Here is a 25,979-nt window from a genome sequence, read left to right on the forward strand (position 1 = left end):
AAAACCTCCTTTGATTCTAAAAGGCAATTCTGGCCACATTTCATTGTCGAACTGATGGTTGAGTTATATCATGGTAACAGGATGGCTTTTTCATTAAACATAATCCTTTCATGAAATTTAAACAAAATCTAAATTTAATTATAAAATACAAAAATGTACAAACTTTTCAAGGAAAGAAATACTACATAAGTTCACAATTAAAATAATTAAAGCAACATTGGGCTGTTTGAAGCTGATGAACTATATCTACTGCAAATGCTATCTGATCATTCAGGAAGAAGGAAAATCCTCTATGGTGGTGACAGCACATGGGATTTTGATGTGTCAGTTTGCCGGGTAGTTACATACTACATTGCAGCAGCAAGAAAACAAACAAACTAGAGTTCATGGTATTCTGCTGTTATACGGAATATCTTGACTTCATAAAATGGTCAGTATTTAAAATCTGGGAGCAAATCTGTTTGTAATTGTGTGTGTGTGTGCAGAATTTTTAATAGAAAAGCATGAGCAACACTGTCTCCCAGGCAAAGTTCTTACTGTTTATGATCAGGAAAAATTTACTTCAGGTTGGAATGAAGTCCAATATGCTTGAAAGTAAAACTAAGTAGTCTTTATTTATTTGAAATTTGCCGCTTGATTCAATAAATGTACTATTAATTAGATCCAAAAATGATTGGTGCCTTTATATCATCAAGCTATAACTATTCTCTTTCAAAATTGTAAGTAAAGGCCAAGTTTAGTTTTTTCATACTAGTTTAATTTTCCATTTTTCTATATGGTGTCTAAGTAATATAATGCTAATGGTACCAGTCTCTGCCTGCTATCTGTCTATCGCTTCTAAGATCACAGCCTGCTTTGAGGGTACCTGAGAATTTATCTTATTGGAGGGCCATTAACAGAACAAATTCAAATCCCATTAATGGTCTTGCTCAATTAGTGGCAGATGTTTCAGAATTCATGGCATTCTGCCCTCAGTTAAATGGAAGCTACTATATTTCAAGTTCAACTGGAGTTTACCAGGAACTAGAAAATTGTGCAATACCTTCATTATGGGCCAAGAAGGAGTTCTTCAATCATAATATTATTATAAAATTTTTCTTAAACACCATCAATCTTATTTCGTATTGTATATAGGCTATATATTGTATTAGAAAACATGATAAGTTTGTGATTTTTTCTAAGTCAAAAAAATTGCCAATATCAGAAATGCTACAATGTTTTAAGAATCTTAACATAAAAACAAAATCAAGTTCAATTACTGTTATAAAGGATTGACTTATTACTCATGTATCTCAGACCAGTGTTAAAAATGGGGTACCATCATTATTTGCTTCTTTAATATCAATTTTAATAACATTGAGAAGTTATTAAGTTCTTATTATTTTCTAGGTCCTGAACTAAATATGTTACATTTTATTTATCATTGTAATAAAAGCAACTTCCCTGTTAATCTTTCTTAGATTACAAAGATGGTTTCTGGAAAGAAATTTATAAAGGCTAAGAAAATTATTCAAAACACTCAATGAATGGCAGAAACTATTTCAAACCCAGACCCATTTTCCAAATTCATGTTCTTACTGATTCCGGCATAGCATTTCTCTCTCTACTTCACAGCTAGATCGTTCAGCAACAACTTTCTAAAGTAATTTCTACTCTAAATCTTTAAACTGCTATCAGATGATCACAAAGATGTATTTATCATCAACTTCTCTGAAACTTTTACCAGCTTCCGGCTAGCTACTGGTTTACATAAAATGATTGTTTGTACATCCACATTCCTTTGTATTGCCCCCAAGCTTCTGTCTTACCATGCCCATACCCCTGATATCTTCCTCCATCTGCCTCAATTACTTCACATTCCCTAAGCATATTCATGCTTTCCCCATGCTCTGCCTCCCTCTCCAGCATTCTGGTCATTGAAATTGTGTTCCCTTAAGGGCCTTGTACAAATATGGCATCATCCCATGAAAAAAAAATTTTTTTTAGTTTATTTATTTAGTTTTGAGAGAGAGAGAGAGAGAGAGAGATGAGAGATTGTGTGCATGTGTGTGCATGAGAAGGGGAGGGGCAGAGAGAGAGAGGGAGGGAGAGAATTCCAAACAGGCTCCATACTGCACTGTCTGTGCAGAGCCAGAGGAGGGGCTTGATCTCACAACTGCAAGATGGTGACCTGAGCTGAGATCAAGAATTGAATGCTTAACTGACTGAGCCACCCAGGGTCCCCTCCGTGAAATCTTTTCTAATAGCCATCCATTCTATCTTTCAACCTCCTCCAGTGCCTAAGTATCTTACATGTCCCAGTTGTCTTTGACTTTCTATCCACTGCCCTTTGAAACCACTGTTACTGTATACCTGTTGAATAATGTCTTATCAATAAGTTGAATGCAGACACTTCGGAACAGTGCTCCATATGTTTCTATGCTGATTTATTTTTTATAGAACTTTTTTTTGAGGCCTACAGTATAAAGTTAGAGTTAAATAAAAAAAAATAATTTGATATACACATTGCTCTGTAATAGTTTTTATATTATAACAGGTCAATTTCATTTTAGTTTAGTTGCTTTTACAAATCAGAATTAGCCACTACCAATAACTGCATGTGCACCAGGATTCAGTGCTTTAAAAATTTTTTGCTTTGGGATGGGGAGAAAAAGTTCTAAACCAAAAGCTGACCTCCAGTTTACATTTGCTAACGTGGCCTTATGATTTGTCTTCCAAACTGGGACAGTTTGGGGAGATAATGAGATAACTATTATTTAGGACAGTCTTGGGAAATCCTGGTTTCATTAAGTAGCTAGATGATCTTAGGAAAGCCACTTAATATATTTGGATTCAGTTTCCTCATCTGTGGATGACAAGTTTGAACTAAACATTTGAGATTTCTTTTATCTCTAAAATTTATGAAAGCTGTAAAATGTGTATTATGCTATAGAATCTATAGCAGCATTGCAAATCTGTTATATTATTAATACTTTACCATGTGTTTTGCATTTTGGATTTGAAATTCAGCAAAATGTGAATACAGGAAATGATAGGGAAAGAACCCTTCTGATAAAAAGGTCAAATTTAGAAAATTATTAGTTAGAGTTAAGGATGATATGCTTTTCAGATTAACTCAAAAAGAGTTCAGTATCAATAAAGAAAGAATAGTAACACAAAATAGCCTGTTATAGATTAATACAGATATTAAGCATAATCTTCAGGTTTCAAAGAGGAGTTGTATGGGAGAAGATTTTGAAATGTCTATAACTCTGGTAGATAAGACATAGGAACTGCTACAGAAATATGTGTGTAGGCCGTGGGCATGACAAAAGGGTATACGTCTGTTTGCATTAAATATTTTAGATCTTTGGGACACCTGGGTGGCTCAGTCCGGTAAGCATCAGACTCCTGATTTTGGCTCAGGTCATGATCTCATGCTTCGTTGGGTGAGACCAAACCATGCCTCTGCACTGACTGCATGGAGCCTGCCTGGGACTCTCTCTCTACCCCTCGCTTTGCCCCTCCCCTGCTTGTGTGTGTGTGTGTGTGTGTGTGTGTGTGTGTGCGCGCGCGCGCGCGTGCACGCACACACTCTCAAAATAAATAAAGTAAAAAATAAATATTTTAGATATTTCCGGGTAAGCAATTCCAAGGGTTCTAGTAAAATATATTTTTAAAATGTGTTTGATCCAATTTAAATATTAGTATTGATTTAATTTTTATTTTTGTTTTGTTTTCATGTAGAGACTATGTCTTTCATGTCGAAAGTGACCTTAGAGGTGTGTGGTCTGTTTTTATATTGTAAACTCTAACGTCTAGAAGTTGCCTGCTTTTCTGAAGTCACCTAGAGATTATCTCCGTATCTTTATGTAGCATTTTTATATAGTCATCCTGTTACCTCATCGCAAATGCCAGGAAATAGCCTGACCAGATGCAGATAAAAATATTACATTCTGTTTTAATGCCACTATTTGAATTTCAAAAAAGAGGAAATGATCCTTAATTGTAGATTCAGTTGTTATTTGCAGGTGCAAAAGGGAACTTTGGCTGTTTCATTTAATAACTTGTTCCAAGAGTTCAAAGGTGAATTAAGAGGATAGTACAATTTAATAAATGTCCAATTTAACTAGGTGTTGCCTGGAGAAGTTTATGAGCCCTTCAGGGAAAGAACAGTACATTCTATTAGCAAAAATAACATGTATTAACTAATCACACAGCATCAGAAAGATGTAAACCCATTTTTCTTTTTTAAAGTATCCCTGCTTAATTTTTTATCTATTGCCAAGAAACTGATTAAAGTTTGTTGTTATTCATGGTTTGGGTTTGGAAGACTTAGGTGTGTCTGAAACTTGCCTAGTCCACATTTCCACTTAAATAATTTAACTTCTGCAGAGTGGGATATTTTATTACTGTGGGAAGAAATATAAAGAAACTTACGGATTAAATGGAATATGTTTCTTGGTTTCCTACATTAACTGATTTTGAGGTTATTTCTTCCTTCAGCTGTTGTACCAGGAAGAAAAAAAGCAGTAAAAAAGTTATATGGTGTATTTCCATGATTAATTATCAGCTGGGTCAAATCCTTAAACAGTAGAAGTGTTTCTTGTCAAATTCTTCAGTTTCAATAGTGTGATATTTTGCTGAACATTGCTATACATTTTAAAAGTCTGATATAAATTGGAAGGCAATCTTTAGATGGAGAACACAGTTTTTCTCTTTAGTTAAGAAGAATGGTCTTATCCTTAGTGTGAAGTTTTCATGCTACATCTACATAAAATAGTTTTGATTTTGTTATAGCTTCCTCCTTTCTCATTTATTGTGAACTGATTGTGTATAAGTGGACTTTATATTTTTATCCAAATGCATGCTTCAAGTACACTGATCAGAGTGAAATGCTGGGATGTAGCTATGTTTTTACAGGCGTTTTCTACAACCCGAGTTTAGCTACTTGTTTATCATCTTTATAAAATGTAGTGAGCTCAGTTTTAAAAAGACCATCTTACTTAAAAGCCAAAAACAAGGGTTAGGCAAACCTTTTTTTTTTTTTTAATAGTTTGTGAGTTTTTAAAAAATTCCATAGTTCTTGGGAAGATTTAAAAATAAAATAGCTAGACAGTAAAGCTAACACCAGAATCGGACGGCTGAAACCCATATATCTCTTGTACACTTGGCATGCTATATTCGGATATACAAATTTCCTATATATAGGATACACACATTGCACACACCCATACACACAAATCAGGTCCTGTTAATTTGCATTTGGCCTCTGAGATCTTTATTGGGTATTCATACATATATCTCAAAACACTGCATTTCATTTCCTTATAATTATAGAGCTAATGGAAACATCATGGGTTCCCATAGGCAAGAACACTCAAATACAAATCAACTGTAATGGGTATGGGAGAGGTATCTACATAATTTAAGTTTCCACCATATAATGAGACAGTGGTAATTATTTTGTAATAATAAAATGACAATTTATTAATCATATATGCTTTCCTAGACATTCTACCAGACATTTTAACTACATCTTCTCATTTATTCCTCACAGCAAATATGAAATAACCACTACTATTTTTATTTTACAGATGAGAAAACTAAGGTTTCTAGAATTTAGTTAGATAATTTATCCAAGATCATAGAGCTATAAAACAACATAGTTGGAGCTATAATTTTAATATACTTGACCTAGACTTAAAAAAATTTTTATTGAAGTATAATTGACACACAATATTATATTAGTTTTAGGTGTACATCATATTTATACAACAATTCTATACATTATTCAGTCTTCACCATGGTAGGTGTAGTCACCATCTATTACCATATGTTATTACGATATTATTGACCTTATTCCCTATGTTGTACTTTTCATCTCTGTGGCTTATTTATTTTATAATTGAAAGTTAGTACCTCAACCCCTTCACCTATTCTGCCTATTTCTCTGGCCACCTCCCCTCTGGCAACCACCAGTTTGTTCTCTGGATTTAAGAGTGTTTGGTTTCTGTTTTGTTTTTAGGTTCCACATATCAGTGAAATCATATAGTATTTGTATGTGACAACATGGATGGACCTAGATTATGCTAAGTGACCAAGATTTTCTTTAAACTGTCTTATCACAAATATGAAAATTATTGGAGCACCTGGGTGGCTTAGTCGGTTAAGCGTCCAGCTCTTGATTTTGGCTCAGCTCATGATCTCATGATTTGTGAGTTCAAGCCCTGTATTGTGCCATCAGCACAGGGTTTGTAAACATACTGTTTATGTTAAATGTCGGGTGTTTGGCACTACTGTGGAATATAAACATCTGGATTTTGCCTCAAATGCTTAAAATTGTCGACCTAGCAACTTTTGCTTGGGATTCTCTCTCCCTTTCTCTCTGCCCCTCCAACCACTCATGGCATGAGCACACAGGTGCATGCACTCTCTCTCAAAATAAACAAACATTAAAAAAGGAAAAATATGAAAATTATTTAACCCTGTTGCATATTTTTTCCTGATTACAATGAGTTCTTAAAAAGTCTTGTTATATTTCTTAATACACTGAAACCTGGATTCAATCAGTAATCATATGTTATGATTAATTAATTAAAAATTGAGATGTTTTCACTGTAATTTTTTATACTATAAACAAACTTTTTTCTACCTAATTGCTTTCATAATACATCTTTCAACTTGCGTAAAACGAGAACTACATATATATGTTTGCTTTTTCAAAAAATAATTCTAATATACAAATTCCAGACTCAGGTAAATCCATCCTAAAGAAGTTGTGAAAATAATATAGTGCATTATTTTTCAGATTTAATGATTTTAATGATTGTTGCCTCATACACATTCAATACTCTGGCTAGCTGTATAAGTTAAAAAATATTCTATTCAGTACAAGTGGGTTTGTAAACATATTGTTTATGTTAAATCTCTGGTGTTTGGCACTGCTGTTCAATATAAAATCTGGATTTTACCTCAAATGTTTAAAATTGTTGACATAGCAATTTTTGATAGTATTATAAGTGAGGAAGCATATAAAAACAATGAGCTTGATAGGAAATAGAAGAAGGGTTTAGGAGTAGGAGTTGTGCAAATTGAGAAAAGAGGTGCATAGATGCGGGTCAGAGAGAAAAGGTCAGGAAGATGAAGAGAAAAGCCTTGGAAGGTATGTAGAGCATGACTAAAAACAGATGCTGGCAGCAGTCGAGGGAGAGGCAGAGAGGAGATCATGATTCTGAAGGTTATTTATCTTTTAAAGATAGAGAAACAGAAATCAAATGTCCTTCTATATCCAGAGAGAACCTGAAAGAATGTTTCTTATCCACCTTTGAAGAGAAAAATCATGAAGTCAAACCTAGTGTGTGTGGCCCACAGGGCCAGGCCACTGTTCTTCATAAAAAAGGAGTTACTATCAATACCTACTGAAAAGGGTTGTTAAAGAGGAGTAAAAGAGTTCATGCATACAGCAAGAAATGGGGAAATGCTGTCTATTATTAATTTCACCACAATAGTTTCTATATGACTTCATTTGCCACTCTCCAGTTTTCAATGAATAGAAATATTTGGGAAGTAGAGGGATAGAAAATAGTAACAGAGTAATGGAATCATCTTGATTTATTTGTGATATCAAAGGTCTAAATAGAAATTTTCATTTTTTTGTTCATACTTTTGATGTTCTGTTTAAAATATATATATATATATATATATATATATATATATATATATATATATATAACAAAATTCCTTTTGTAGTATATTATAGATAATGCTTCAAAGAGACAATATTGCAGGATAGACTCATAGGAAGAATTTTAAAATTTGTACATCTTAAAACAAGATATTAACTAAGTAAATGAACAAACCAAAAGTTGATTTATATTTGTTTATAATAAGCTTATCTGAAGAAATTCTGAACAAAGAGTAGCACTGGAGCTCAGATGAAAATCTTTTCATCATAAAATCAAGGGCATAGAAGAATTAGATTCATCTTTTACATGGAAGCCTTTTTAAAAAATGATCTAAACTAGTGAAAATTTAGGTGAAGACATTAATAGCAGCTTATTTCAAAAGTCCTCTATGCTTATGAAAATAAGGAAAAGGTTATGCAGTGCTTATATGCAGTAAATTTCAGAAATGTTACCTGCCATCATGACAATATTTTGGTTTGTTGTCATGATGAGAAAACTAATCTCTTGAACTTGGAAAAGATTAATATTGCTAGCTATTTGACAAATATGATATTTTAAAATATCCTATTTCATTCTTATCTTAAAATGGTTAGCAGTAGGCTATTGTCAAATACATGAACATATAGAAATGTTATGTATATGCATTAACTAGTTTAATGCATTTGGAACAAAATCTGCATTACTGAAATCTAATCATTTTAGATTCATACAGCAAGGGGTGTTCTGTTAAGTGAAAAACACAAATCAAGCAATATGAAGGCAATGTGTAACCTACCAAATTATCCATTGGAGGCTATGTTCTTGGTTTTGTATAAGCAAAATATCTTGAATTAGACATGCAGTGTAATCAACAGGTCTCTTAATGTGTCATGGTTTTCCATAAGGTCCTTCTCTTTGTTTGCACAGCTGCTTTCTAGAGACCTGTATATCACATTTCCCTTATATTATTGTCACTGCTATTTTAAACCTAGTGACTATTTCCAAGAAGAAAGTTGCTGGTACAAATGTTTGATCTTATGAAAACTCGATCCATTGTTTCGTTATCATTGATAGTTTTAATTTTTCTGTAGTCAAGATATTTGGATTGTCCAATATACTGTTAAAGTGTGACTTCATTAAAAAAGAAGAGATGTTTATGTAAATTTAGCCCAGAGAGTATAGCATAGCATAGTCCAGCATCTAGTTCCATTCAATCATTTGTTAGAAATATTGTTACAGGGCAATTGACTTACAGATGATTTATTGGCTTTGAAGAGATATCTTAAACCTCAATCTCAAAGGCTATGTTGATTTTAAAATAAAACTGATAGGCCAATAATGTTGTGACCTTGATACCAAATTACACAACTGACTTTTAAAGTATATACACTTCTGATAAAACACGCTGACGTCAATAAACTTTGTATTAGCAACAAGAAGCCAATTAGCAAGACACTGTGCTACTTGGTTCCTACCTAGGGGGTCTACAGTCTGATTATTCACGTTCATCTTAATGGTCTCACTTCTCTAGTTGATTGTTTCCTCTACTCAACAGTTACCTCCAGGATAAGATCTGTAGTTTTTAGGACTACATACAGAGCCCTTCTTCGTCTGCTTCCATCCTCATCTTTCCAAGATTCATCACTTGCCCTCTTCCAGTAACCCGTGTTACTGCCATAGTGAATTTCTCATTGTCCCTGAATGTTTTAGTTTCTTTCATACTTTTGTGCCTTTTCTTAAGATGCTTTTCCCCTGATTTTCAATGGTGAAATGATTATTCAAAAATCCAGTTCATTTCTCTCTTATTCTTTGAAGCTTTACTGGACTTCTCATCTGGACAGAGAAGTTCACACATTTCATAAAACCATGACTATGAAAGTGTAAAACATTCTTGATTTGACAATACACACATCCACATACACACACACACAGGCTTTTGTTACTTGAAGGTAACATGGAAAGAACCTCAAAACTTTTAAATTGTGCCTTTATGTTGAACAGCTTGATGATTATTATAATTAATCAATTTGACATTATAAGACATCACTTTCTTTGGCATCTTGTGGATTTGTTGTACATACTAACTTGTTGGAGCTCTTGTTTAAATTCTCACATACGTCACAAGTAAAGACTCCTAAAAATATAAATCTTGAATGAAATGATCATATTGGGTGGATCAGAGCCTATCTCCCAGGTATGATTAATTTTTTAAGGCAAACTATGTAGGGGAAGTATTTGCAATATTTGTGACAAAAGGTAGACATAATATATAAACAACCCTTACATTCAATAACAAACATATGAACACACTTATTGAACCATGGGTAAATAAAAGGACCAAGGACTTAACAAATAGAGAAATATAGGTAGTCAAAATTTAGCTGATATTTAAAATATGGATATTTAAATAAGTGGTCATGGGGTAGAGGCCAGCAAAGAGAAAAATGTCTGAAATATTCTAGATCCAGAATTTGCAAAGTAAGTAAATGTCACTTATCTCTTACTGATGGGAATGTATTTTTGTTTTTACTTTTTACAAATTCACTGGAGGAAAATTTATCAAAATATTTTAAAGTCTTAACATATAAAATTTTATCATTAAAAAAGTAATCTACAAGAAGCAGAGATGTACAAAAATATTGGCTGGAATAATGATCTTCAAAGCCTTGCTTTTAAATAGTAGAAATACAATGATGCACTTTTGGACATCAGTTAAAATTATATTTGAGAAGAATAGTTAAATATATACAAATATCTGTGGTATTTCACTAACCAAACAAAAAAGAAAATAAATACATTATATTTGTGTAAAAATGAAGATACATAGAAACATTGGAATGATATACACACAATAACTCTGGATGGTGGGATTATGGATGATTTTTATTTTCTTGATCATATTCTTTTCTAAGTTTTCTATAATAAATATGTATTACCTTTATCCTCAGAATATCTAAATAGTTTTCCTGAAATTGAAACCAAAAAAAAAAATCACAAGCATAAGAATTAATGGATTTTTACAAAGCATAGTATCTAAAACATATCTAGACTGGGCTGACTCAACTTTGCATACCAAGCCCATAATTCTTGAAGTTTTCCAGAACATGACGCCAGAGAGGATAGACAATGTTGAATACAGCTGCATGGTGATGGATAGATTTCTGTAGAACTCATGGTAGAGTGGCTTACTGTCCACTCCACTAACAGTTCCATGTATTTGGGTGACAGCTTTTTAAAAAAAAAGTATTTATTTAAATTCAAGTCAGTTAACATACAGCGTAGTATTGGTTTCAGGAGTAGAACCCAGTGATTCATCACTTATGTATAATGCTCATCCTAAAAAGTACCTTGATTTCAGGTAAAACATGGCAGAATTTTCTCAAAGCTCTTACTTTGAATAGAGAGTTGTAGAGCTCTTTGTGGAAATGGTAGCCCAGGAATTATATTTATTTTTCGTGCATTAGAACATAGTCTTTCAGTATTACTTCTCCTCACAGGGAATGTAAATAGTATAGAGCCTACAAGATTGTCTAGCATGAAAGTAGCTCAAGTTTCTTTTCTAAGAATCATTGAAACAGTCGTATTTTTAGTTTTCATGAAACTTCTCTTGGGGGAGAGACTTGTTTACAATCAGGAATATGTCTAGATGACTGTGCATGTATATGCAGGTATAACAGGGTTCAGAGAACATAGCCCTGGAGTATGAATCTGAGAGATTTCTTGTGGGTTTATATTTGGAAAAAGATGAGAACAGAATGTCTGAGCTCAAAGTAGAAATGTCAGGTACTAATGTCAAATACACATGTCAGGCTAGAGATAAGCCTTGGATTACAGAGATTTCTTCTGAAGTCTTCTGTATACCTGAACCAGTGCATCTTATGCAGAGGGCTCCCAAAAGAGGATTATCCTCTTTGAGCGATCAATCTTTGACTCTAGTGCTGAAGACTTGACTTCCAAGAAATTCTCTAAATTCAAATCTTCTGAGTTATAAAAATGATATAGGCCTAAGGATATTTTAGATGTTGAGAGTTTGGCAGACAGGAGACACCAAACAATTAAACAGATGAAAACAAATAATGCTAGGTTACTCTAGAGTAAAATTTAAAAAAAATAAACAATTATTGCATGCTTTATTAACTCAATTTGAAATTGCTGGAATATTAATCTATATGTACACCAAGAATACTATTTATAAATGCCAAACCAATCTTTACCAATTTTTAAGGCATCTATGCATTTATATTTTTATTGTATGGGTTTTCTGGAGGCCTTTTTGATTTTTTTTAAACTTGGAGCATACACATATTTCTATTTTGATGGTTTATTGAGAACACAAAGCATTTACCTCATTGAATTGTCTTTGTTCAGAGGTCTTACATTTGAGATATTAAATGAGGTTGGTTGTCGTACTCTTTTTGTTTCATATACTTTTTTTTGCCTATCAATTTGCAATAATTTTGCTCCTAAATTCTCAGCTGAAGATGGGATTCCTGAGATTAGAAGTAGTGGTATTCCATTATATGAGGCTACTGTAAATTGTTGATTAATTCACCTGCTGAAGGACATTGGATAATTTTCAGTTTTGGACTTTTAAACTAAAGCTCAGTGAACATATTTCTACAGGTCTTTTTATGGATGTGTACTTTCTTTTCTCTTGGATAAATACTAGGAGTGGAATGGCTGGATGGTATGATACATGCAATACTTAGCTTTCTAAGAAATGGTTAAACTATTTTCTAAACTTCTTGGGCTGTTTTATGTATATATGTATGTATGTGTGTATGTATGTATTTACTTATTTATTTATTTAATGTTTATTTATTTTTGAGAGAGTGGACACAAGCTGGAGAGGGGCAGAGAGAGGGGGAGACAGAGAATCTAGGATGTCAGCACAGAGCCTGATGCAGGGCTCGAACCCATGAATGGTGAGATCATGACCTGAGCTGAAGTCAAACACTTAACCGACTGAGCCACCCAGGTACCTCTTGGGCTATTTTAAATTCCCACCAGCAGTGTATCAGAGTTCCATTTCTTCCATATTCTTGTCAACACTTAGTAGTGAACTTAAAAAAAATTAGCAGCTCTAATAGGTATTTAGTTGTATCTCATGTGGTTTAAATTTGCATTTCCTAATGACTAATGATGTTGAGTATCTTTTCATGTGTTTATTTCCCATTCACATATCATCTTTGGAGAGCTGTCCAAATATCTTGCCCATTTTTTTTTTATTGGATCACTTGCTTTCTTTTTGTGTTTTGAGATTTCTCTGTATACTCTTGATAACATGTGCTTTGTCAGATATTTTTGCACATGTTTCCCTGCATTTTTAGCTTACCTGTTCATTTTCCCAAAGGGGCCTTATGAAGAGCAGAAGTTTTTAATTTTTGGTGGAGTTCAATTTATTCATTTGTTCTTTTATTCATTGTTTTTGGTGTCACATCTAAAAATCTGTACCCAATTCAAAGTCACAAAGGTTTTCTCCTATCTTTTCTTCTAGAATGTTTGTAAATTGAGGTTTTATGTTAGATCTGTAATCCCATTATGAATTTATTTTCATGTATAATTTGAGGTATGGGTCGAATTTCATATATATATATATGTGTGTGTGTGTGTATGTGTGTGTGTATATATATACACACACACATACACACATTTTGCAGATATAAATCCAATGATTACAGCATCATTTGGAAGGATACTTTTCCACTGAATTGCTTTTACACCTTCTAAAAAAATCATCTATCCATATATATGTGGGTGTATTTCTGAACTTCCTATTCATGTTCCATTGATCTGGTCTACCTTTATGCCCACAGAGACCATTTTGACTGTTGTTGCTTTTTTAAAAAAATTTTTAAATTTATTTTTGAGGAAGAGGGAGAGAGAGAGAGAGAAACAGAGTGTGAGTGGGGGAGGGGCAGACAGTGAAGGGGACACAGAATCCGAAGCAGGGTCCAGGCTCTGAGCTGTCAGCACAGAGCCCGATGTGGGGCTCAAACCCACAAACCGTGAGATCATGACCTGAGTGGAAGCCAGATACCCCACTGACTGAGCCACCCAGGCGCCCCAACTGTTGTTGCTTTTGAATAAGTTTTGAAGTCAGGTAATGTTGGCCTTCCAATTTTCTTCTTTTTCAAAGCTGTTTTGTCTATTCTAGCTGTTTTGCATTCTAACTCTTCACTCAGATTTTCCTAATGTTAACATCTTACATCACCATTGCACATTTATCAAAACAAAGACATTAACATTTGTACAATATTATTAATTGAACTATAGATTTTAATAGAATTTCACCATTTTTTCCATTAATGTCTTTTTACTGATCCAGGATCCAATCCAAGATACCACATTGCATTTAGTTATTATGTTTAGATTTTTTTCTAGTATGTAATAATTTCTCTATCTTACCCCCCTTTTTTTTTCATGACTTTGACAGTTTTAAGGAGTATTGGTGAAATATCTTATAGAATTTTTCTTAATTTGGGCTTGTTTGATGTTTTCTTGTGATAAGATTGGGACCATGGATTTGGGGAAAGTGGATTATCTTTTATATGTTGTTGGATTTGACTTGGTAAAAGTTTGGGATTTATGCATTTATCTCAATATCATACTAACATACGTATACAGTGTTTTGGTTTTTTTTTTTTTTTTTTTTTTTTAGTCTAGTAATGCTTTTGTTTGGTTTTGGTGTCAGGGTAGTACTTGACTCATAGGATGAGTTATGAAGAAAATTTTCCGTTTTAATTTTCTAGAAGAGTATGTACAGAATTGGAATTATTTCTTCCTTAAATGTTTGTTACAGTGCACCAATGAAGCCATCAGAGTCTGAAGTTTTCTTTGTGGGAAGGCTTTAAACTGAAATTCAATGTCTTTAATAAATATAGGGATCCTTAGTTTTAGAATTTATTTTTGAGTGAGTGTTGGCAGTTTGTGTCTTTCAAGAGTATGTTTCTTTCATCTGACTTGTCTAATATATTGGCATAATATTCATAGTATTACATTATTATTCTTTTCAATATTGTACAGTTGGTAGTAATATCACCTCTCATTCCTGGTATTTGTAACTTATTTCTCTCTCCTTTTTCCTTCCTGACATGTCTGACTAAATGTTTTCAGTTTTATTGAAATCAACCAGCTTTTGGTACCCTTGATTTTCTGGTTTCTATATTATTAATTTATCTTCTAATATTTTTTTTCTACTTAATTTTGGCTTAATATTCTTTTTTTCTCTTTGCTTAACAAGCAAGCTAATGTCCTTGGTTTGAAAACTTTCTTCTTTTCTAATATGGTTATTTAATGCTACAGATATATCCCCCTCATAAGTTCTGCTTTAGCAGCATCCTACACATTTTTATATAGCCTATTTTTATTTTAATTTATTGCAAAATAATTCTTAACTTCCTTTTTGAATTCTCTATCCCATGGGTTATTTAGAAATATATTCTTTTATACTAAATGTCTGGTTATTTTTTCATATATTTTTTGTTATTGATTATAATTACGTTCGTTGCCAAATTCAAGAACATATTATGTATGATTAAACCCATTTGAATTTATTGAAATTTGTTGCATGGTCTACAAAGTTTTGGTGCATATTCCATGTGCACTTGAGAAGAATGTTTTGGAGTGAAATGTTCTATGAATATCAATTAGGTCTAGTTAATTGATAGTGTCTTTTCAAATCTTGAAATACAAAATCTTACTGATTTTCTGCTTGTTTCTATCCATTAATGAAAAGGTTACTGAAATTTCCAATGGTAATTTTTCTATTTATTCGAAACATGTTTTGAAAAAGGAAGTAGAATGAAGGAGCACGGAGCATCTGTGCATTGGAAAAAGAATTGAAAGATACAAAAGAAGCAGATGCAGTAAACTGTTGACTTTCTTTGATTACTAGGCATTTGTATTTCTTCTCTATAAAATTTTCAAGTAATTGCTCATTTTTGCAATAGGATATTTGTATTTTTATTGAATTATTAGAACAAATTATATATAAAGTGTCTATGGTCATCATATATCCTGTTAAGTGTTGACATTTAGAAAAATTCTTGATTCATATATACAGATTTAGTAAACTGATTTCATTGAACGTTCTGAATTTTAATATATTATCGATTCAGTCAGGTTTTCTTTATTCTAAATAGAATTTTTAATCATATAATATACATAGATAATATAATTTTCACCTTTTCAATAGTTAGATTTTTTCCTATTTTTTTTTTTCTTTATTACATTGGCTAGATCTTCCCAAATAATGTTAAAGTGTAATAGTGACTTCATGATTAATATGCTTGTCTATTATCAGCCTATAGTGGGACTAGCTCATAGTTCAATATCAACTGAATGATTTAATTGTGCTTTCAGATTGAAGTTTGTCTTCATTAAATAACTAGTTTTTTCTTAATAGCTTTACTGGGTTTTATGAGGAGGGGAGGTTGGATTTTATAAAGTGACTTTTTGAGCATCTATTAGTATTTATTTTGAATTATGAACATGATGAATTATAATGTTTACTAATAAATCATTACATTGTATGAATAAGATCCAGTTGGTGATAGTTTATTGTTACTTTATTGTAATGTTAAATTAAATTTTTTATTCTATTTAGGAATTTTGCAAATTAGTGACATTTTATTTTTCTCTTTGAAATTTTTTGTCACAGTTTAATATTAGAATTATGTACAGCAGTTTCACAGAACAAACTTAGACTATTTCAGTATTTATTATATTCTGAAAAGGGTTATATAACACTATGTGAATCATTTCACTGAAAGTTTGAAAGAACCCAACTGTAAAGACAATTTGGGCACAAAGACTATTTGTGGGTTAATTTTTTCTTAAGTGGTATTCATTTTCTTCCATAGTTACAGAAAAACACATTCTTTAAAATGAGAGTGCCATTTGCTGTGTTAGTGCTGTGAAGTGGAAAACATTCAGAAATGCTATTTTTCTCTGGTTTTTGTCTCAAATAGATTTTTGTTAGTTCCATTTGTTTTGAATTTCTTTATTCCTCTACATATGATAGCAGGATTTCCACATCACATTCTTCTACTTCTTTTTTTTTTCAAGTTCTCATTACATCTGGGTGCCAGATCTTGGTTCATCCTTTAATGTTTCACCTTTCAGTGCAATTTTGTTTCAGATGTGTCTTTTCAAATTAGCATCAACTTATGTATTTTTTAACTTTTTATTGAAGTTAAGAAACATACAAAAATACACATAGTGTAAGTGTTAGAGCTCAATTATCACAAAATGAGTTCACCCATACAACCATCATCCAGGTCAAGAAACAGAATATTACCACCACCCTAGAAGTTTTGTTCTCTCCTAATCTGTACCTCTCCAAATGTATTAGCTTGGCTTTTAAGATCATAGTTAGTATGACCTTATTTTTTACTTTCATATGTAAAATTTTAAGGTATTTTTTGTGCATATTATTCTTTTCATTCAACATTTTGTAAGTGAAATTCATCCATGTAGTTGCATGGTGCTAGACTTTCTGCTAATTTTCATTGTTGTTTGGTATTTCATTGAATGAATATATCATATCTTATTTATATATTCTGCTACTGATTGACAGTTAATTCTAGTTTTGAGCTACTATGAATAATGTTCACTGAACATCCTATGGCATGTATTTTGGTGCAAATATTCACTCATGATATGCTTATTGGATTATACCTAGGTATGAAATATAATTGTGTGTGTGTGTGTGTGTGTGTGTGTGTGTGTGTGTGTATAAATACTAATTAATCTACATAGTTACAAATTCTTGACTTTGTCTGTTTTTATTTCATTTTATTTTACTTTAGTCCCAGTCTGATAATGTGTTGTAGTACCTCTCTGTGTTTTAAGTATGCACTTCACTGGTCTCCAATGAGGCTGAGCTTTAGCACTAGCGTTTGGATATCCTCATTTGTGAAGTGGTTGGCCATGTTTCTGACATGATTCAAACTGTATTTTTTTCTTAGCAACATGCAGAGGTTATCGTGTATGTAATATTCTATGATAATATCCATATCCTTATTTTTCAGATATTATGTATCGTAAATATTTTTCACATTCTTTGATTTGCGTTTACTCTTTCTAAATATGGTGTATTTTGATAATTGGGAGCTCTTAGTTTTAATTTATCAATTTTTAATAGTTACTGATTTTTGTGTTCTGTTTAAGAAATCTTTGCATACCTCAAGGTCATGAAGTTGTTCTGTATTAAGAATTAGAAGCATGTTAGGGTGCCAAACAGCACACAGTGGAATGTACCATTTTCGCTGTCTTTAAAAAACTGGGTGTCAAATCACACCACACAAAATCCAGCAACCACAAATAACTTCAATTCAATGCTTATTACTCCTACAGATATAAGCAAAGCAAAGGAAATCCTCAGATGAGCAAGAGCTGTATTTCAATACCAAAAACTTCCTCTTGAGTGTCCGGAAGAAGAGATGGAAGAGAGTGAGTGAGGTCATGGAGGAAAGATATATAGAAGTTAATTTAGTAATAAATTTGTCTACACAAGATATGCCTATTGTATAAACTGAAATAGTGGCTTTGGATAGGAAAAGGTAAATTAAGATGTGGAAGAGGTAAGATCAGCCAATATTAGTATGTAAATTGTTCTGGAATGTGAAGCTGTCCAGGATAATTTCAAGGATTCTGAATTAGAAAACTAGTCTTTAGACACTGAGATAGAAGACATAGAAAAAGATTTCTCCAGAAGAAGAAGTAACTTTATTGAGTTTTATGTGTTTTGTGTTTGAACTGTCTTTGGGAATTTGGGGTAGAGAAGTCTGATTATTAGTTGAAAATATAGTTTTGAAGCTAAAGAGGAAACCAGCACTAGAGACAAAAGATTAGGAAGTCAATGGCATGTAAAACATTGTTGGTACTTGGAGAATTCCACAAGGAATGACTCATGACTTGAAAACAAGTGAATTATGATATCAACAAGACATATTTTAAAATAGATGTACATAAGATTAGAGTACATAAGATAAGAGTATATTAAAATAGATGTACATAAAATTAAGTGAAAAGACACCTTGATGTAGGGGAAAACCTTCTAGCAGTAATAGAATTGATAGTTAATTAATTGGATAAGGTGGCATATATGAAGAATAAATTTGTCCATCAGAAATTGGGTTGGTAAGTCATGGAAGCATAAGAAAGGATCATGAAACCAAAGTTGAACAGTTCCCATCTTCAAGGGCCTTAGGGCTAATGACTTTATTGGATGATCCTAAGGTCTGTTGCAATCACTGTCAGTTTTTTGTCATATCATGTGTCTTAGCCTTAAAACCTGAAGAACAAACCCTTGGCCATGAAAATGCACTAAAATAGTGTCATGTTCTATTATGTGTCATCTTTTAAAAAGCAACACATCTATCTTTTCTGAGCTTGCATCACTTTCGGCTAGCTATATATTTCTGTTTTTTTGTGAAGTTTCTATAGTTCATTTTTAAATAAAAACAACTAGTGTGATTGCATAGGAATAAAACAAAAAGGGAAGAGACCTGGTGATGAAACACTGAGCACTATATTGAGGTGAGAGGAAAAGAAAATAATTTAGTGAAGGCCTGGAGAGAAATGAGAGAATGAATGGAGATCACCAGAGTATAAAAAATAATAAACATGAACAAAGACATTCGTTTTAAAAGGTAGTAGTCAATGGTTTCAAAAGATACATTGGTGAAAAATAAGAACAGTATGAAAGGTATGCAGTAAACTTTCAACTAGAATTATGGGCTTTTGGAAATAAGCTAAAAGGTGATAACAACAGGTAATTGAATCTAAATTGAAAACCAACATTTCAGCACTTCAATTTCACTTTTCTCTAAGATTTTCTTATTTCATGCAACAAACTTATCATAGATTTTTTTTTTTTTACTTAAGCCATCAATAAAAGAGTACCAGAAATGGCTATTACCTTTTATTTGAGCATCTGTTATATCCTGGACAATGCTATTCATTTTGTATCTTATTTAATCTTTAGCTCAGTAAATTAAATATCACATTTATTTTATGGATATACGAATGGGGTTTAGAAAGTTTAATTCAAAAGTTACACATAGAGTAGCTGACTTGGATTTAACATAAAGCCCAAGCTCTAGTCACTACAACAAATTGTTTGAGAAAACTAATATCCCTATCAGGATCTCTTCTTAACTCTCTTCACTATTTTATTAACAGGCATTACTTCCTCAAAAGAGAGAGAGAGAGAGAGAGAAAGCTCTAGGGAATGAAAGAGAAGATAGAGGAGAATCTCAAATGGTGATAATTTTTTCAACCTCATCTATACCTCAATTTTGAGACACTCTGTAATATTTGAGAATTAACAGAGAGGAAACAAGATAGAAGTAGGAAACTACCAAAAACTATTTATTTAAAAATATTCTTTGTCCATGGAATCCAGCTAAAAGACTCAGTTACTAAAATATCCCACAAGCCAGCTGCTTTCAAAAAGACCTCTACCACTAGCACAAGATGGAGCCTTTGGCATATTATGATCAACAATTTGTGCCATTAGAATACTCTTACCAACCAGCCACAACCAATTCATTGACACATCAATACACAGGTGAAAAACTAAATCAACCCAATAAGCTGCCTGTAGTCAGAGTGCAATCCCATAGTAATCACCTTGCAGCACCTCCAGTTAACTCTAAGAAGTTGGTGCAGAGCTGCTCAGTATTGCCCTCTGCCAAGTCTCAGGACACAATTTCACAGGGTTTCTATAACAAGGCTCCAAAAGCACCATTATCCCAATCCAAACGTCAGGACACACCTGCACTAGACCCCCACCAGAGAACTTCACTGTGGCCTAATCAGAGAGCCTTGAGCTCACCTTTGATCCACCATAAATCCCAGGCAACACCTTCACTTGATCTTAATAAGACATCTTCATCACTGGAGTCCAGTCAAACAAACTTGAGCTCACGATTACCCCTCCCCAAACCTCAGACTACATCTTCCCGAGACTTTTGCTGGACATCACCTTCACAGAAGTCTAATCAAAGAGTCTCAAGTTCATCATTATTTCCCCCCAAACATCAAGAAACACCTTCCCTAGATGTCCTCTGGAAATCGTCTTCTTTGGGACCTAATCAAAGAGTGCTTGGCGCAGCATTACCACAGTCCAAGCCTCAGAAAACATCTTCATTGGATGGCCTTTGGACATCTTTATTAGAGCACAATCGAAGATCTTTGAGCTCACCATCACTCAACTCTACATCTCAAATACATGACTTGCTTCAGTCATCATGTTCATTGGAATCCAATCAAATGGCTCTGAGCTCACCATTATCTGACTGCAGACCTCAGACAACAGCTGCATTGAGCTCTAATTCCATTGTTCTGAGCTTACCATTGTCCCATTCAAAACCAAGGAAATCACCTTTAGCACATTCTGTCCACCAGACTAAGAGTTTGCCATTGTTCCCACCTAAATCTCAGACAGTGCTTACACTTAATCGGGACTTCAGGACCCTCAGCTCACCGGTTTGTCACTCCAAGTTTCAGAATACCTCTTCACCAAATGACAAATACAGGGCCACAGATTTATCTTCACCCCAGTATAAGCCAAATGTCTCAGGTCAATCATTATCAAGCTCTAAACAATTTATCAGGAGCATAGCTGCTTCAACATTGGGCTCCCGATTCCAGAATAAAGGCAGCTTTGATCTTTGTGCAAAGACAGCATCAAATAAAGAAATTTCATGGAGTTTAGATTATATTCATCCCTGCCTTGTTAAAGGTGGAAGTGTCCCTGATGATGTTGTAAATAAAATTGTCAATTCTCTCTCCAAGACCAGAATCCAGAGGGATCTCTGTAGGCAGATTCTCTTTCGAAGAATGAGGGGAAGGCCAAATCCTCATCCTGGTCCCCGACTTTCATCAAATTATATGGTATGTTTAGCTTGTGCTTCCTGCATAAAATCTCAATGTAACCATCTTACGGGAAGGAAAGATCCTCATGGCGCAACGCTATTTGTCATCCCAACACCTGAGCTCAGTTCTGAGAGGGGAATAGAAGTGAAATTAGTTTTTCTCCTCTCCATACCAGAGACTTCTCCCTCATCTGGTCTTCCATCCTCGGTGAAAGAAAATCAGCCTGATGAAATCCCTGAAGACAAATCTGAAGGAATGGAAAAGATACAAATTCTCTCTACATCTGAACCTGATATCACCCAGGAGCTAAATAGGAAGAACAAAGGGCTGACGGCAGCCTCCGAAGACAGAGTTGTAAGCCAACAACCCCAGGCTATTGACTGGCTACTTTATGTGAAGAAAAGTAATAATTTTGAGCCGCAGTCCCTGCCTACATCCTCTTCATCCTCTACATCCTCCTCCTCCTCTTCATCATCTTCCTCCTCCTCTTCCTCTTCAACTGTGCCCTCTTTACCCCCTCCTTCCAAAGAGTCTACCACATCTACTCTCTCAGGTTGTGTGTTCACTAAGGTGCTTAGTTACCACCGATTGCCTCCAGGGGTCTCCTGGCTTGAGTTTATATGTAGTAAAAATCATCAGCCACTTACTGGGAAACCACAGCAAAACCAATCACCATCTCCCAGAACAAGGCCTATGTGGAATAGCACCACAGTAAAAGGGCCAAAGGGACCAAAGATGCTGTTCAAATTTTTTCAGACAAAGTTTCAAAATGAGAGAAATATTGATTAAATTAACTTTTGTTTCTTTGAAAGCAATTGACCTCTTAGTTCTTTGAAACTAGAGATTGATTTCTTATCATGCTTATTAAAATTCTTAGTAATAATTAAGTGTGATTGTATATTTTAGCTGACGAAGCACCTAGTTAAGGGGAACTAATACTCTTAAGTCTATTTTCTAGTTAAATAATAGACTGTAATCTCCTAGGAGACAAAACTGAATCCCAGGTTTTTAACCAAATGCCTGGCTTATAGTAGCCACTGTATAATCATTGTTACACGAATTAATCATAATTGGCCATAAACCAGAAAGACCTCATTTGTCTTGCCCTGAACAGTATCTAGCTTATTCTCCTTCCTCATAGAATATGCTAATGACAGTATCCGTGAGCCAATTCATGCTAATCTGTTTCCCTATCTCTAAAGAAAATTCAGATCATGTTCAATAGATAAGAATGTATATGGAGAGGAATGTTTTCTCTAGTTATGATAATCTCTTTCTAGTTATGTGTTCCTAGGGAAAATTCTTCTATGCTAAGATCCTACACTCTGAAATCCAGCGATCTGTTCAACCTTAGTTAACAAATCTCAGGAGAGAATAACTAACTGGTACAAACAACTTTACCTATTGTCTGGGCCAATATTTAAATTATAGGTTCTAAAGCCTGTTCATCACTTCTATCTATACATCCAAAATGGGTTAATAAAAATGTTTTAAAAATGGTTTTGTGCCACTGGGTCTACTGGTAGTGGGGAGAAAAGGGAGGTGTCTTAACCTACTCACCTTAAGTGATCATCTCAATCCCCAGGGTCTAAATTTAGTATCATTTGCATGCACTAATGACTCACAATGCTGATCCACAAACATCTTTCTGACTGTATACTGGAAATTTCCAATTGGAACTTTGCACAGGCATCCCAAACTCAACATGACCCACCAGAATTTATTATCTTTACATTTACAGTTCGGGTCATTACATTTATAATCCTTTGCCCCCAGTGTTCCTATTTCAATGGGATAAACCACCATTCATCGCAGAATTATGTTTAACTCTTTTTCTCATTGCCTGCTCCTCTCTACGTCTATAAGTTCTATGGCCTTATTATTCCTACATTCCAGCATTGCCACTATCCTAGTGGTGGTCACAGCCATTTGTCACCAGGATTACTGCAATAACTCCTAAATATGCACTTCTAACTTTTGAACACAGTTGTAAGACACAGATGTGATAATGCCACTCCACTGCTTAGGGTCCTTTCATCATTGGCCAGTATTTTCTGGGGAAAGTCTAAATTTCTTTTATGATTGAGCTAGTATGATTCAGCCATACTAATTGCTTTAAAATGCACAGAATGTACCAAGGCCTCTGTTTTTAAACTGATTTTTTTAAATCATTTAATTTATTTTTCATTATGTTAAGTTCTTCATCCCCTATTTCCTTCATTGCCCCACTCCCCTCCCCTCTGGTAACCATCAGTTTGTTCTCTATATTTAAGAGTCTTTTTCTTGGTTTGTCTCTGTCTCTTTTTTTTTTTCTTTTGTTCTTTTTTTTTTTGTCTCTTAAATTCCACATATGAGTGAGATCATATGATATTTGACTTTCTCTGACTTATGTTGCTTAGCATTATACTGTCTAGCTCCATACATGTTGTTGCAAATGGCAAGATTTCAATCTTTCTTTTCATAGCTGAATAATATTTCATTATATATATCAACTCTTCTTTATTCATTCATCCATTGATGGACACCTTGGCTGCTTCCATAATTTTGCTATTGCAAATAATGCTCTAATAAACACAGATGTGCATATATTCCTTTGAATCAGTGTTTTTGTATTTTTTGGGTAAATACCCAGTAGTGAGATTACTAGATCACAGGGTAGTTCTATTTTTAATTTTTTGAGAAATGTACATACTGTTTTCTACAATGGTTGTGCCAGTTTACATTCCTACCAACAGTGCAGGAGGATTCCTTTTTCTCCACATCCTTGCCAACAATTGTTGTTTCTTGTGTTTTCTATTTTAGTCATTCTGACAGATAAGGTGATATCTCATTGTAGTTTTGATTTGAAATTCTCTGCTGATGAGTAACATTTTCATGTGTCTGTTGGCCATTTACATGCCTTCTTTGGAGAAATTTCTATTCGTGTTTTCTGCTGAGTTTTCAATTGAATTATTTGCTTTTTGGGTTTTGAGTTGTATCAGTTCTTTATGTATTGTGGATATCAACCCTTTATCAGAAATGTCATTTGCAAATATCTTTTCCCATTCAGGAGGTTGCCTTTTAGTTTTGTTGATTGTTTTTTTGCTGTGCATAAACTTTTTATTTTGATATAGTCCCAACAGTTTATTTTGCTTTTATTTCCCTGGCCTCACATTCTACACTTTTAAAGAGAAAATTCTGCTGTTCAGAAAGATCTTCCCATACATGCAGTTTTATCCTACAGGGCTCTGTTTTGTCTTGACGTCTTCTGGAAAGCCTTTTCCTGATGCACTTACATAAGGGTTAGTTGGCTTCCCTATTATCATAAAACTGTGTTAGTTCTTTGTACTGCTCTTAACCACATCGTAAAGTAATTGTTTCTTATCTGTTTTCACTTACTATACTGAAAACTTCTTGTGCTATTATTTTTTTAACCTAGTCCTTGGCATAGAGTGCATGCCCTAAAATAGTGTTGATATTGAATTAATGCTTTTGAAAGTCTTCATCTTCTTTTAGTTCTTTGAAATAAGTAACATTTCATCAGTTTGCTTCTTTCCCATAAGTTTGAATTGTTCTTTGTACCTTTTATCTTGGTGAGAACATGTATAAAACTGTTATTGATGACAGCAGTCATCCTTGTCTTATTTCTTATGTTAACAGTGCTTCTTTCTAGTATTTCAGTATGAAATGTGATGCTGGCTGATGTATAGTTTATCAGTGATGATGAAGAAAAAGTTAATGTATGTGATAATGTGTTCATGGCCTTCACCATGATAGTACTTTAGAAAACACTTGACAGGTGTTTTATTCATCCTGAACTTCTCTTTTGATGACACACATCACTTTTGTCATTTCTTGTTTAATACTCTCTCCAGTATACTAAACTTCAGGAGTAGAGGTCCCGCGTTAATCTTCTTTACCACTAACTCTTCAGGGCTTAGTGGTACCTGGCACGTATTAAATACTCAATAAATATTTATGGAATTAAGTCAAACTAAGGAGCTCAACTGATTTTTATTTATTGATAGAATTTACATGTTTAATTTTCTGTCTCTTAGCCTGTTTTCTAAACTTTATACCTCATTGTAGTTTCTTTTCACTCTCCTTTTTTTTTTTTTTTTTTGGACTATGATTTAGTTGTTCTTAACTTTTCAGTGTATTGGCAGTTATTTATATTTTCTTAATTATGACAGTGCCTACTTTCAAAATTTTTTCAAAAGAAGTCTTTAGCCAGTGTTTTGTACTTTGAAAATAAAATTGCATCAAACTTATGGGGAAAATGCATAAGCAATGGTTATCCAACCGTATCTCTCTCCCAGATTGTATTGAGATACCAATAGAATTTTAAAATGAGGAAAAACATGTGTCATTCCAGAAGGGCCAAAAAATTTTTGCCAAATATTATATAGATGAGACCAGATTTTCAAAAGCCAGAAGGACTCAAAAATCACCACATTAAAAAAAAAA

At 33.5% G+C, this 25,979-nt stretch overlaps 1 protein-coding gene across 7 annotated transcripts in view; it reads left to right on the forward strand.

The window, feature by feature from the left end:
- LOC122230099 (casein kinase 2 subunit alpha' interacting protein) overlaps positions 1-25,979 on the forward strand; it is a 382,321-nt gene that overhangs the window by 92,001 nt on the left and 264,341 nt on the right. For 3 of the 7 annotated variants that reach the window (XM_042955787.1, XM_042955789.1, XM_042955788.1), the window contains 2 exons: positions 18,006-18,101; positions 19,836-23,035. The exons of the other annotated variants lie outside the window; for them this stretch is intronic. In XM_042955787.1, the coding sequence (XP_042811721.1) occupies positions 20,130-22,322 (2,193 nt within the window). In that variant the 5' untranslated portion in view covers positions 18,006-18,101; positions 19,836-20,129 and the 3' untranslated portion in view covers positions 22,323-23,035. Of the gene's footprint in view, positions 1-18,005; positions 18,102-19,835; positions 23,036-25,979 lie in introns of those variants that run through there. 7 annotated transcript variants of the gene reach the window in all.

Source organism: Panthera leo, chromosome C2 (genome assembly GCF_018350215.1).
Source record: "Panthera leo isolate Ple1 chromosome C2, P.leo_Ple1_pat1.1, whole genome shotgun sequence".
Taxonomy (NCBI): Eukaryota; Metazoa; Chordata; class Mammalia; order Carnivora; family Felidae; genus Panthera; species Panthera leo.